Here is a 14,009-nt window from a genome sequence, read left to right on the forward strand (position 1 = left end):
CCCTCTCCACATCCCTCCCCACTCATCCCTCTCCACATCCCTCCCTACTCATCTCTCTCCACATCCCTCCCCACTCATCCCTCTCCCCATCCCTTCCTACTCATCCCTCTCTACATCCCTCTCCACATCCCTCCCCACTCATCCCTCTCCACATCCCTCCCTACTCATCTCTCTCCACATCCCTCCCCACTCATCCCTCTCCCCATCCCTCCCTACTCATATCTCTCCACATCCGTCTCCACATCCCTCCCCACTCATCCCTCTCCACATCCCTCCCTACTCATCCCTCTCCACATCCCTCTCCACATCCCTCTCCACATCCCTCTCCACATCCCTCCCCACTCATCCCTCTCCACATCCCTCCCCACTCACCCCTCCCCACTCATCCCTCTCCACATCCCTCTCCACATCCCTCTCCACATCCCTCCCCACTCATCCCTCTCCACATCCCTCCCTACTCATCTCTCTCCACATCCCTCCCCACTCATCCCTCTCCACTCACCCCTCCCTACTCATCTCTCTCCACATCCCGCTCCACATCCCTTCCCACTCATCCCTCCCCACTCACCCCTCCCTACTCATCCCTCTCCACATCCCTCTCCACATCCTTCTCCACATCCCTCTCCACATCCCTCCCCACTCATCCCTCTCCACATCCCTCCCTACTCATCCCTCTCCACATCCCTTTCCACATCCCTCCCCACTCATCCCTCTCCACATCCCTCCCCACTCATCCCTCTCCACATCCCTCCCTACTCATCCCTCTCCACATCCCTCTTCACAACCCTCTCTACTCATCCCTCTCCACATCTCTCTCCACATCCCTCTCCACATCCCTCCCCACTCACCCCTCCCCACTCACCCCTCTCCACTCACCCCTCCCCACTCACCCCTCCCCACTCACCCCTCTCCACTCACCCCTCCCCACTCACCCCTCTCCACTCACCCCTCCCCACTCCCCACTCACCCCTCTCCACTCACACACGGATTCGCACACACCATTTCTCTTGAGAACTGGAGATCACATTACGTGTGTGTTTGGTCTCCCTTGTGGGATTGGTACTCATCAATCCCCTGTCCCCTGTCCCCCGTCCACCATCTCGTCCCCCGTCCTCCGTCCTCCGTCCACCATCCCAGTATCCCTAAATCCCAACATTCTCATGAGTTATATGGGGATAAATCACCGCCTGGATCCTTTGAAGTGGGTTTTTTATGATAACTGGCCACGCCTGTCACATTTTAATACCTTGGTTTTCATGCATTCCTCCATTAACAGTATGTTTTATAACCACAGAGGCCCAGTGTGCCGTATGAAGTACCCCAGTGGGAAAGCACTGATTAATCCTGCGCGTGATTTTGCATCCTAATCAGCTGAGGTTACAGTAGGAATACGAGTTCAGTTTCAGAGGTCAAGGTGAAGGGTTCTCTGCTCTTAGTGAACAATCCTCCAATTGTATGGCATTCTAAGAATGACTCCATAGTAACGCTGTGTTCTTTCATCTTCCTCTTCCTGCTCTATATGTACTCTACAGCTCATTCTCTTCTATACACAATGCAGTTCTTTCCTCTTTCTAGTTAGGCTACCACCCGTTCTTTCACTTCCTGCTCCTCCTCTTCCTGCTCCCTCCCTCCCTCCCTCCCTCCCTCCCTCCCTCCCTCCCTCCCTCCCTCCCTCCCTCCCTGTAACGCTTGTCGTCTGGAGAAAGAGAGGGGGACCAAGGTGCAGCGTGGTAAGTGTTCATTATTTCAATAAAACAACTGAACACTGAACAAAACAACAAAAACGACAAACGAACAGTCCTGTAAGGTGATGAAAAACACTAAACAGAAAATAATCACCCACCACCAAAATGGGGAAAACAGGCTACCTAAGTATGATTCTCAATCAGAGACAACGATCGACAGCTGCCTCTGATTGAGAACCATACCAGGCCGAACACAGAAATACAACAAAGAAAAAAGAACATAGACAACCCACCCCAACTCACGCCCTGACCAAACTAACACAAAGACATAATAAAGGAACTAAGGTCAGAACGTCCCTCCCTCCCTCCCTCCCTCCCTCCCTCCCTCCCTCCCTCCCTCCCTCCCTCCCTCCCTCCCTCCCTCCCTCCTTCAGGTTATATTCTGCAGCCTCCACAAATCTGTCTGGACCCCTGAAACTACTCTGAGTATAGAGAGAGAGGAGAACAGAGGGGAGGAGAGAGAGAGAGGAGAACAGAGGGGAGGAGAACAGAGGGGAGGAGAGAGAGAGAGGAGAACAGAGGGGAGGAGAGAGAGAGAGGAGAAGATGGGGAAAGAGAGAGACACTAACTACATTTCCATCCACAGTTTCTATGCAAGTAAATTATAAAATAAATCACGACAGCTGTGATGGAAACAGGAAGTTTTTAAAAGTTTTTTTTTATGCTGACATAATTTGTTTGTTCGACATGGTGGGATTTTTTTTGGTGTCTGTAAAATTAATTATGTGAGAAATTGCGGTAGAAACACTTTTATGAACAAAAAATTGATATAATAACTATCATATTGAAGTAAAGTTGGGAGTCACACGATGATATGGTGTGTGGTCCTCCCACTACCTCTCAGGAAACCATGCTGTTTATTAGGCTGCAGATGAAATCATTTACAATGAGGAAGTGCAAGGTGAAGAGCTTGATGCTGCTCTCTAATAAATATCCCGGGTCTTATTCTGGTGACATGATGATTAATGCTTGACTGCCGTTTGACAAGTCAAAATAGTCTCTCTTATCCGTAACAATGTGATCATGTAGACTAGCCTACCAGCACCGTATCTACCAGCTGTTGGCTACTGCGCACACGTCAACACCAGACCAGTCTGTGACAGAACTAGCAGTAGAGATGATAATGCCACGTCAACACCAGACCAGTCTGTGACGGAACTATCAGTAGAGATGATAATGCCACGTCAACACCAGACCAGTCTGTGACAGAACTATCAGTAGAGATGATAATGCCACGTCAACAACAGACCAGTCTGTGACGGAACTATCAGTAGAGATGATAATGCCACGTCAACACCAGACCAGTCTTTGACGGAACTATCAGTAGAGATGATAATGCCACGTCAACACCAGACCAGTCTGTGACAGAACTATCAGTAGAGATGATAATGCCACGTCAACACCAGACCTGTCTGTGATGGAACTATCAGTAGAGTTGATAATGCCACGTCAACACCAGACCAGTCTGTGACGGAACTAACAGTAGAGATGATAATGCCACGTCAACACCAGACCAGTCTGTGACAGAACTAGCAGTAGAGATGATAATGCCACGTCAACACCAGACCAGTCTGTGACAGAACTATCAGTAGAGATGATAATGCCACGTCAACACCAGACCAGTCTGTGACGGAACTATCAGTAGAGATGATAATGCCACGTCAACACCAGACTAGACTGTGACGGAACTATCAGTAGAGATGATAATGCCACGGAAACACATAGAAAGTTCAATTTTTATTCGGTAACATGAAAACTTAAGTGAGAAAGTGCGTTTTGTGTGTTTGACGTCATCACACACAGATTTCTTTATCTGCGGCAAGTCAGTTTGGTGGAAACAACCCACTGGTGGGGAAAATGTGCATATTTCTAGAATATTCACGTGAAACTCTGTGGCTAATTGGATGGAAACATAGCTGTAGACTGGTTAAGTCTTCCTCTGCAACAGACTTTTTACATCTTTGTGTCCAGCACCATCTTTCATCTATTTAGAAAAGGGATGGGCAACTCCAGTCCTCGGGGTCCTGATTGGTCACACTTTTCCCCCAGCACCATCTTTCATCTATTTAGAAAAGGGATGGGCAACTCCAGTCCTCGGGGTCCTGATTGGTCACACTTTTCCCCCAGCACCATCTTTCATCTATTTAGAAAAGGGATGGGCAACTCCAGTCCTCGGGGTCCTGATTGGTCACACTTTTCCCCCAGCACCATCTTTCATCTATTTAGAAAAGGGATGGGCAACTCCAGTCCTCGGGGTCCTGATTGGTCACACTTTTCCCCCAGCACCATCTTTCATCTATTTAGAAATGGGATGGGCAACTCCAGTCCTCGGGGTCCTGATTGGTCACACTTTTCCCCCAGCACCATCTTTCATCTATTTAGAAAAGGGATGGGCAACTCCAGTCCTCGGGGTCCTGATTGGTCACACTTTTCCCCCAGCACCATCTTTCATCTATTTAGAAAAGGGATGGGCAACTCCAGTCCTCGGGGTCCTGATTGGTCACACTTTTCCCCCAGCACCATCTTTCATCTATTTAGAAAAGGGATGGGCAACTCCAGTCCTCTGGGTCCTGATTGGTCACACTTTTCCCCCAGCACCATCTTTCATCTATTTAGAAAAGGGATGGGCAACTCCAGTCCTCGGGGTCCTGATTGGTCACACTTTTCCCCCAGCACCATCTTTCATCTATTTAGAAATGGGATGGGCAACTCCAGTCCTCGGGGTCCTGATTGGTCACACTTTTCCCCCAGCACCATCTTTCATCTATTTAGAAAAGGGATGGGCAACTCCAGTCCTCGGGGTCCTGATTGGTCACACTTTTCCCCCAGCACCATCTTTCATCTATTTAGAAATGGGATGGGCAACTCCAGTCCTCGGGGTCCTGATTGGTCACACTTTTCCCCCAGCACCATCTTTCATCTATTTAGAAATGGGATGGGCAACTCCAGTCCTCGGGGTCCTGATTGGTCACACTTTTCCCCCAGCACCATCTTTCATCTATTTAGAAAAGGGATGGGCAACTCCAGTCCTCGGGGTCCTGATTGGTCACACTTTTCCCCCCAGCACCATCTAACACACCTGGCTCCAATAATCAACCAATCAGGATCTTCAGTTTAGAATGTAATTAGTTTAATCAGCTGTATGTATGACATCACCCCATCCCCGAGGACTGGAGTTGACCATTCCTGATTTAGACCAGGTCTGCCCAATCCTGGTGCTGGAGGGCCGAAACACTTCTGGTTTTAATTATCTCCTTCCAATCAGAGACTAATTCAGACCTGGGACACCAGGTGACTGCAATTGACTACCAAGTAGAAACAAAACCCAGATGTGTTTCGGCTGTCCAGAACCAGGAATGTGAGAACCTGGACCTTTAAGGATCCTTGAGTCAGAACATGTTATCGTCATCAGTGTGTGAATGACTGGACTCCAGCCTAATGAGACGACATGGCTAGGGTTGTGGGAGTAGCCATCGTCGTACTGTAGGTGCCTGCTAGAAGGGTCTGATCCAATAGAATGATAGATTGATCTGCAGAGTTCTCTGCAGGTTGATGCTCTGTTACCTCTGTTACCCCTGTTACCTCTGTTACCTCTAGGGCAGTTCAGGTTGTTGATGAAGGACCTCTATGTTGAGGGATGGGATTGCTTTTCTTCAATTGCTTGTTAACATTGTATGTTTTTATTGTGTTGTATTTGTAAATGTTGTAAATGTGTATGATTTATTTCTGTACGTGCAGGGCTCCTTTGAAGAAGAGGTCTCAATGAGATTTAAATAACCAAAAAGAGCGTCAGTAGCTCTAGGTGAACACGTGTGTGTGTGTGTGTGTGTGTGTGTGTGTGTGTGTGTGTTTGCCCTACTGTCCCCACACAAGAGTTGGATGTATAACAACCCTCTGCTATCACCTCTCATCTCAGTATTATAGGTTTTATATGTCATGCAAGCATTGCCAACATTATTGCTTCGACGTGGTCTACAGATTGATGACAACCAAATGTGCTCCATGTTTTGCCACTGCAAGGCAGTGTTGTGAACTCATCTGCCCATCTGCCCATTGAACCCATCTGCCCATAGCATTGTGATGTAGTTTGATTATTTCCGTATTGCAGATAGCAGATGAAGGATAGATGACTATGACTCTCCTGGATCATGTGGTCCCCTTCAGTTTGATGAATAGCTTCCTGGAGCTCTGAATACAAAAGCATCACAAACCAACCTTAAGATGACCTACATATGACCTTGATACAGATAAACGTTGAATGTGTTATGAATTATGTAATTCATTTGCTAGCCACTCACTTTTTCCTATTTTCTGACAAGAGTGAGGGTAGCCTTCATGTATTAATCTCTCTCTCTCTCTCTCTCTCTCTCTCTCTCTCTCTCTCTTTGTCTCTCTCTCTCTCTCTCTCTCTCTCTCTCTCTCTCTCTCTCTGTCTCTGTCTCTGTCTCTGTCTCTGTCTCTGTCTCTCTCTCTCTCTGTCTCTGTCTCTGTCTCTGTCTCTGTCTCTCTCTCTCTGTCTCTGTCTCTGTCTCTGTCTCTGTCTCTCCTGAAAGGCTGCCCACTATATTGCAGCACAGTGATAGAAGTTTAAAGGAACTCTGCAACACTTTAACAAGACTCAAACAACGCGGCTCAGATTCGCATTCCCCAAATAACGGGCTTGGAAGCGTTTCACTTTGAAATGGTTCGTCAGTATGTTGGTAGATGTCAGTGGAAAGGAATGTGCGAAGTTTGAGGGTTGAACGTTATACCAAGACAGAGCGTGAATAATACATTAGCTGTTGAAGTGCACTGTCCTTCATGTTGTCACAGTCCAGGCCTTGGGAAGCGAGAGAGAGAGAGACTATTTCAGACAGACAGACCGGTAGACAGGCAGGCAACGTTGTCCTTGTTAACGATAACGTTGTCCTTTTAAATTAACTGAGCTATTTTAATTAAATAGCCCGGATGAAGTTTGGCGTTTCATAAATGTCTCCTCCGTCGGTCATTATCATTATTCATATTCCAGACTTTCATTACTGGCAACTTCTTTTCATGTGTGACCTTCAGAATGGAGCGCTGATGATAGAATGTGAGATATTCCCGTAACCACTGGCCACCCAGACAGACACATGTAGCTGATACTGTGCCTCAAAGACGCTTGAGTTTCAAACTGTGAAGTATATTTACATGCTAATGGCTGTCACTGTGAAATATTTTTACATGCTAATGGCTGTCACTGTGAAGTATATTTACATGCTAATGGCTGTCACTGTGAAGTATATTTACATGCTAATGGATGTCACTGTGAAGTATATTTACATGCTAATGCCTGTCACTGTGAAGTATATTTACATGCTAATGGCTGTCACTGTGAAGTATATTTACATGCTAATGGCTGTCACTGTGAAGTATATTTACATGCTAATGGCTGTCACCGTGAAGTATATTTACATGCTAATGGCTGTCACTGTGAAGTATATTTACATGCTAATGGCTGTCACTGTGAAGTATTTTTACATGCTAATGGCTGTCACTGTGAAGTATATTTACATGCTAATGGCTGTCACTGTGAAGTATATTTACATGCTAATGGATGTCACTGTGAAGTATATTTACATGCTAATGGCTGTCACTGTGAAGTATATTTACATGCTAATGGCTATCACTGTGAAGTATATTTACATGCTAATGGCTGTCACTGTGAAGTATATTTACATGCTAATGGCTGTCACTGTAAAGTATATTTACATGCTAATGGCTGTCACTGTGAAGTATATTTACATGCTAATGGCTGTCACTGTGAAGTATATTTACATGCTAATGGCTGTCACTGTGAAGTATATTTACATGCTAATGGCTGTCACTGTGAAGTATATTTACATGCTAATGAATGTCACTGTGAAGTATATTTACATGCTAATGGATGTCGCTGTGAAGTATATTTACATGCTAATGGCTGTCACTGTGAAGTATATTTACATGCTAATGGGTGTCACTGTGAAGTGGTGTCCTGTATTGGTCGTCTCTTAATGTGTCTTTGTGCAGTGATTTGGTTTATACAGTATGGATACATCAATACATCCGACGATACAGGTTTCCAGGAACGATCTTGTCCCAAATGGAATGAACAGGCTAAATGATGTCAGAAAAATTGCACTAAATGATAGTTATACTGGGATTCGCTGTATGATACAGTTATGCTGCTATAATAAGAGGCTCTGATTACATAACCAGAGATAATGATGCTAACTGTCCCTCTCCACTCCGGGCCCCTTTATTCTCATTTCCCGGCATTCAGATGCCCTTTACTTGAGTATCCAGTGTACTGCTACTGCAGGCTCTTTAATTATTGACAAGACTTCGAGGGGAAAAGTACTAGCTAGTGCTCTCATAACATTCATTTTGCAACGTTTTTTCCTCTCACTTCAAAAAGAAGCACAACGCGTCAGTTTTATCAAGGATATTACACATTTTATTAATTTACGCCAGGTTTTATGTTGTTTTTATTTTTTTGCAAAGCTTCGTTTTTGGCGTGTTCTCATCTGGAAGGAACCTGTGCGTACGTACGAGAAGGTGTATCCATTATGCGTGCCTCTGTGCAGTGGTCTGGTGCGGTAAACGCCCTGTGAGAGATTTTTGAGAGGTGGTGTCATCTTTTAGGGCCAGAAGATTCTATTTATATTAGAAAGCTGCAATCCCTTAACTATAACTCAGCCTGAGCTGCTTGTAAGCTACCCGAGAGAGGCTTTCGGGAATCATATGACCTGCTGCAGCTCATTCCAAAGATACCGGAAAGGGCGCTCGCTCCCGCAGCTTTTGCGCTCTTTCAAACCACAGTCTTCGGGAAGGGGTACATCTGGAGGATGTACAACACCGCAGGACAACAGAAAGACGTTGAATATTAGAATAAGAATTACTGCTCTTTGTTTGTAACGGATATATATATAACAGTTGAGAAGGGACACTGTAGAGCAAAAAATGCCGGAGGAAAAAGGTAATGTCGTTTCGTTTTCTGCTTCAAAACGTATGTTTACTTTGTAGAGAGCATGAGTCGGTAATGGGACAAAGACGCTTCTCGATGGGCAGTAGACCGTAGCCTTCAGCGCAGTGTGTGTCAAGTTGAAAGGCAATTGAGGTTTGGTTCATTGACTTGTATGTGTACAGATAAGATCTGCTTGTGCGGTATTCTGCCCATTAAGACGTACAGAATCTCGTAGGAATACATTTAAAGACAAATACAGTTAATTCCATCATTTGATATGATTACATAATTGTCATATAGTGAATACAAACAGGACCTTTTTGTATTATGTAATCCCAATGAAATTGACGTTAGCCCAATTTTCTAATAGCAGAAACAAACAACAACATCTCAGTGTATGACTGATGATGTGCCAGAACGACATGCTGCAACACTCCATAAAGTCCCAGTCAGGCAGCGATGTCCCTTTGGGCACCTGCCTGACTGACACAAGACGCCTGCTTGGCTGGCCATACGGGCATGGAACCAATGACAGACGGCCAATCTGTCTCAAATGGGAAAACACAGCTATTTTGCTATGTGTGTACTCGACCGTATACATACACATGCATTGGTGTGTATGTGATATAGCAGCGTTATGCACAGTGGGATTCTGTAACAGATGTCTTGACACCTTCTGCCCATGTCCTCCCTCTCTGATATTATGTAGTGACACATTGGGACTCCAAACAACAGTCTCAGCCAATAGAAAAGCATCTTCCCAGCAGTGTCTGCCACGCTGGTATCTTTAGAGGGGCAGCTATATGGACATACTATAAATGGACAGTTGGCGTGGACACTCAGTAAGATCACAATGGGATGACGCTCTGCTTTGAAAGCTGTTCTGTTTTGGATGGATAGGCGACACCTACGCAGCCGCTGACACGCACACACACACACACACACACACACACACACGCACGCACGCACGCACGCACACACACACACACACAAAGAAAGTGTATCCAGGCTGGGTGTGATGTAATGGTTGGCTAGCTCTAGCCGTCGCAGTGACGCTCTTCATTTCTGCTGTAAACAAACCCTGCTGTCTGTCCGTCAGGCATGCGTGAGGAACAGACAAGCCTGCATCCCTCATCCCTATTGGTCATTTTTGGCTTCCTTCCCAAAGTGCATCACTAAAGTTTTAAATGTCCTCGTCTTAACATCCCCTCCTTCTGCAGGTATGGAGGGAAAGCATAAGGGAGAGCATTCTGTTGGACTCTTACTGAGGCTGTGCTTTCATCTGTCCTGTTCTTTCATCAGAGGAGATGAACGAAAGTGGCACCTCCAACTAAGGTGCATGAGTTAGGAGCCAACCGAAGTAGAGAGGAGATTCGGATTCTTGGAGGACAATTGAAGTAAATCAAAAATATTCTCTATTGTTAGAAGTAGATGAGGAGAGGAAGCCACATTCAGCATTCAGATACAGGCTCGAGTCTCGAAGGTTACGCCCTCTGTAACCTGACACCCGCTTCAATGTTCCTTTTTAATGGACTGTTTTCGTCCTAGAGGCTGAAGGAAACATGACGTGTACTTAATGATGTACACTTAAAACAGTTACACAGTCATATTCTTTAGGTGTTAAACCTGAGGTTATTCTGAATGTTTATTCTGGGTTTTGTGGTTCAGGTATACACAAACAGTTAGCACAAACATAGCCTGTCTCTCTCTCTCTCGTAAGCAGTAATCAAAAGTAGGTGTGTGCCCCCCCCACACACACACACCAATACCATCTCAAGGTCTGTGCTTTTATTTTATGCTGCGTCATGGTGTATGCGTCATGGTGTCTGCTGCGTCATGGTGTCTGCTGCGTCATGGTGTCTGCTGCGTCATGGTGTCTGCACCATGGTGTCTGCGTCATGCTGTCTGCGTCATGGTGTCTGCATCATGGTGTCTGCATCATGGTGCCTGCATCATGGTGTCCGCTGCGTCATGGTGTCTGCTGCATCATGGTGTCTGCTGCGTCATGGTGTCTGCTGCATCATGGTGTCTACTGCGTCACGGTGTCTGCTGTGTCATGGTGTCTGCTGCGTCATCGTGTCTGCTGCATCATGGTGTCTGCTGCGTCATGGTGTCTGCTGCATAATGGTGTCTGCTGCATCATGGTGTCTGCTGCGTCATGGTGTCTGCTGCATCATGCTGTCTGCTGCGTCATGCTGTCTGCGTCATGGTGTCTGTGTCATGGTGTCTGCTGCGTCATCGTGTCTGCTGCATCATGGTGTCTGCATCATGGTGTCTGCATCATGGTGTCTGCTGCATCATGGTGTCTGCTGCGTCATGGTGTCTGCTGCGTCATGGTGTCTGCTGCGTCATGCTGTCTGCTGCGTCATGGTGTCTACATCATGGTGTCTGCATCATGGTGTCTGCATCATGGTGTCTGCTGCATCATGGTGTCTGATGCGTCATGGTGTCTGCTGCGTCATGCTGTCTGCTGCGTCATGCTGTCTGCGTCATGGTGTCTGTGTCATGGTGTCTGCTGCGTCATCGTATCTGCTGCATCATTGTGTCTGCTGCGTCATGGTGTCTGCTGCGTCATGCTGTCTGCTGCGTCATGCTGTCTGCGTCATGGTGTCTGCATCATGGTGTCTGCTGCGTCATGGTGTCTGCTGCGTCATGGTGTCTGCTGCGTCATGGTGTCTGCTGCGTCATGGTGTCTGCTGCGTCATGCTGTCTGCTGCGTCATGCTGTCTGCGTCATGGTGTCTGTGTCATGGTGTCTGCTGCGTCATTGTGTCTGTGTCATGCTGTCTGCTGCGTCATGATGTCTGCTGCGTCATGGTGTCTGCTTCATGGTGTCTGCGTCATGCTGTGTGATCAGGTCACATGGTTCATTTTATTACCCACGACGAGCATCATTTCTCCTCTTCTGACCTTTGCCTTTGTCCGGCGCCACACTGTTATAGCCTCTGCTTTACATTCAACTGACTTCATACACACTGTTATAGCCTCTGCCTTACATTCAACTGACTTCATACACACTGTTATAGCCTCTGCATTATATTCAACTGACTTCATACACACTGTTATAACCTCTGCATTACATTCAACTGACTTCATACACACTGTTATAACCTCTGCATTACATTCAACTGACTTCATACACACTGTTATAACCTCTGCCTTACATTCAACTGACTTCATACACACTGTTATAGCCTCTGCATTACATTCAACTGACTTCATACACACTGTTATAACCTCTGCATTACATTCACTGACACACAGTCTATAGGCGGACACATAGTCTATAGGCTGACACATAGTCTATAGGCTGACACACAGTCTATAGGCGGACACATAGTCTATAGGCTGACACATAGTCTATAGGCTGACACACAGTCTATAGACTGACACAGCTTATAGACTGACACATAGCTTATAGGCTGACACATAGTCTATAGACTGACACATAGCTTATAGACTGACACATAGCTTATAGTCCCTTATAGTCCCTTTCAACGTTGCACTGCTCTGAACCCACTGTGCCGAAGCTTTGATATCTCTGTCACACTTTACTGTCGTAAGCCTACTCATACAGTGTTGATTCTGTCACGTCTCAGATGTAAACCTCAATTTAAAGAGGTTCCTATTTGAGTGTCGTCCTCAAGTACTGAGCTTGCAGCTGTCCTAATCAGTTATATTAACCCTGTTACATGCTCAGTCATGAGAGGGAGTGAGGAAGGAAGGGAGGGAGGGAGCTAGAACAATTCAAACCACTGTTTAGAACTAATACATATACCAAATGTTTTAGGGTCCATACACAGGTCGGCAACATAGCTCCACATCCGTACAATACAGGTATCTTTATCTACACAATAAGCAAGATACGAGAAGGCTACGGCTATGTTACCCTGATGAAGACAGCTTGGTTATTAGACTGTTACCCTGATGAAGACAGCTTGGTTATTAGACTGTTACCCTGATGAAGACAGCTTGGTTATTAGACTGTTACCCTGATGAAGGCAGCTTGGTTATTAGACTGTTACCCTGATGAAGACAGCTTGGTTATTAGACTGTTACCCTGATGAAGACAGCTTGGTTATTAGACTGTTACCCTGATGAAGACAGCTTGGTTATTAGACTGTTACCCTGATGAAGACAGCTTGGTTATTAGACTATGTTACCCTGATGAAGACAGCTTGGTTATTAGACTATGTTACCCTGATGAAGACAGCTTGGTTATTAGACTATGTTACCCTGATGAAGACAGCTTGGTTATTAGACTGTTACCCTGATGAAGACAGCTTGGTTATTAGACTGTTACCCTGATGAAGACAGCTTGGTTATTAGACTGTTACCCTGATGAAGACAGCTTGGTTATTAGACTGTTACCCTGATGAAGACAGCTTGGTTATTAGACTGTTACCCTGATGAAGACAGCTTGGTTATTAGACTATGTTACCCTGATGAAGACAGCTTGGTTATTAGACTGTTACCCTGATGAAGACAGCTTGGTTATTAGACTGTTACCCTGATGAAGACAGCTTGGTTATTAGACTGTTACCCTGATGAAGACAGCTTGGTTATTAGACTATGTTACCCTGATGAAGACAGCTTGGTTATTAGACTGTTACCCTGATGAAGACAGCTTGGTTATTAGACTATGTTACCCTGATGAAGACAGCTTGGTTATTAGACTGTTACCCTGATGAAGACAGCTTGGTTATTAGACTGTTACCCTGATGAAGACAGCTTGGTTATTAGACTGTGTTACCCTGATGAAGACAGCTTGGTTATTAGACTGTTACCCTGATGAAGACAGCTTGGTTATTAGACTATGTTACCCTGATGAAGACAGCTTGGTTATTAGACTATGTTACCCTGATGAAGACAGCTTGGTTGTTAGACTGTTACCCTGATGAAGACAGCTTGGTTATTAGACTATGTTACCCTGATGAAGGCAGCTTGGTTATTAGACTGTTACCCTGATGAAGACAGCTTGGTTATTAGACTATGTTACCCTGATGAAGACAGCTTGGTTATTAGACTGTTACCCTGATGAAGACAGCTTGGTTATTAGACTATGTTACCCTGATGAAGACAGCTTGGTTATTAGACTGTTACCCTGATGAAGACAGCTTGGTTATTAGACTGTTACCCTGATGAAGACAGCTTGGTTATTAGACTGTGTTACCCTGATGAAGACAGCTTGGTTATTAGACTGTTACCCTGATGAAGACAGCTTGGTTATTAGACTATGTTACCCTGATGAAGACAGCTTGGTTATTAGACTATGTTACCCTGATGAAGACAGCTTGGTTG

The 14,009-nt window shown here is 45.6% G+C and overlaps 1 protein-coding gene across 9 annotated transcripts in view; it reads left to right on the plus strand.

Moving 5' to 3' along the window:
• Positions 1 to 14,009, plus strand: part of LOC139379084 (actin binding LIM protein family, member 2) — a 138,690-nt gene that overhangs the window by 21,848 nt on the left and 102,833 nt on the right. For 3 of the 9 annotated variants that reach the window (XM_071121879.1, XM_071121871.1, XM_071121875.1), the window contains exon 1: positions 8,185 to 8,721. The exons of 1 other annotated variant lie outside the window; for it this stretch is intronic. In XM_071121879.1, coding sequence (XP_070977980.1) covers positions 8,706 to 8,721 — 16 coding nt within the window. In that variant the 5' untranslated portion in view covers positions 8,185 to 8,705. Of the gene's footprint in view, positions 1 to 8,183; positions 8,722 to 14,009 lie in introns of those variants that run through there. 5 more of the 9 variants (XM_071121876.1, XM_071121877.1, XM_071121873.1 and 2 more) reach the window with 4 other exon arrangements.

Source organism: Oncorhynchus clarkii, chromosome 21, assembly GCF_045791955.1.
Source record: "Oncorhynchus clarkii lewisi isolate Uvic-CL-2024 chromosome 21, UVic_Ocla_1.0, whole genome shotgun sequence".
Classification (NCBI taxonomy): Eukaryota; Metazoa; Chordata; class Actinopteri; order Salmoniformes; family Salmonidae; genus Oncorhynchus; species Oncorhynchus clarkii.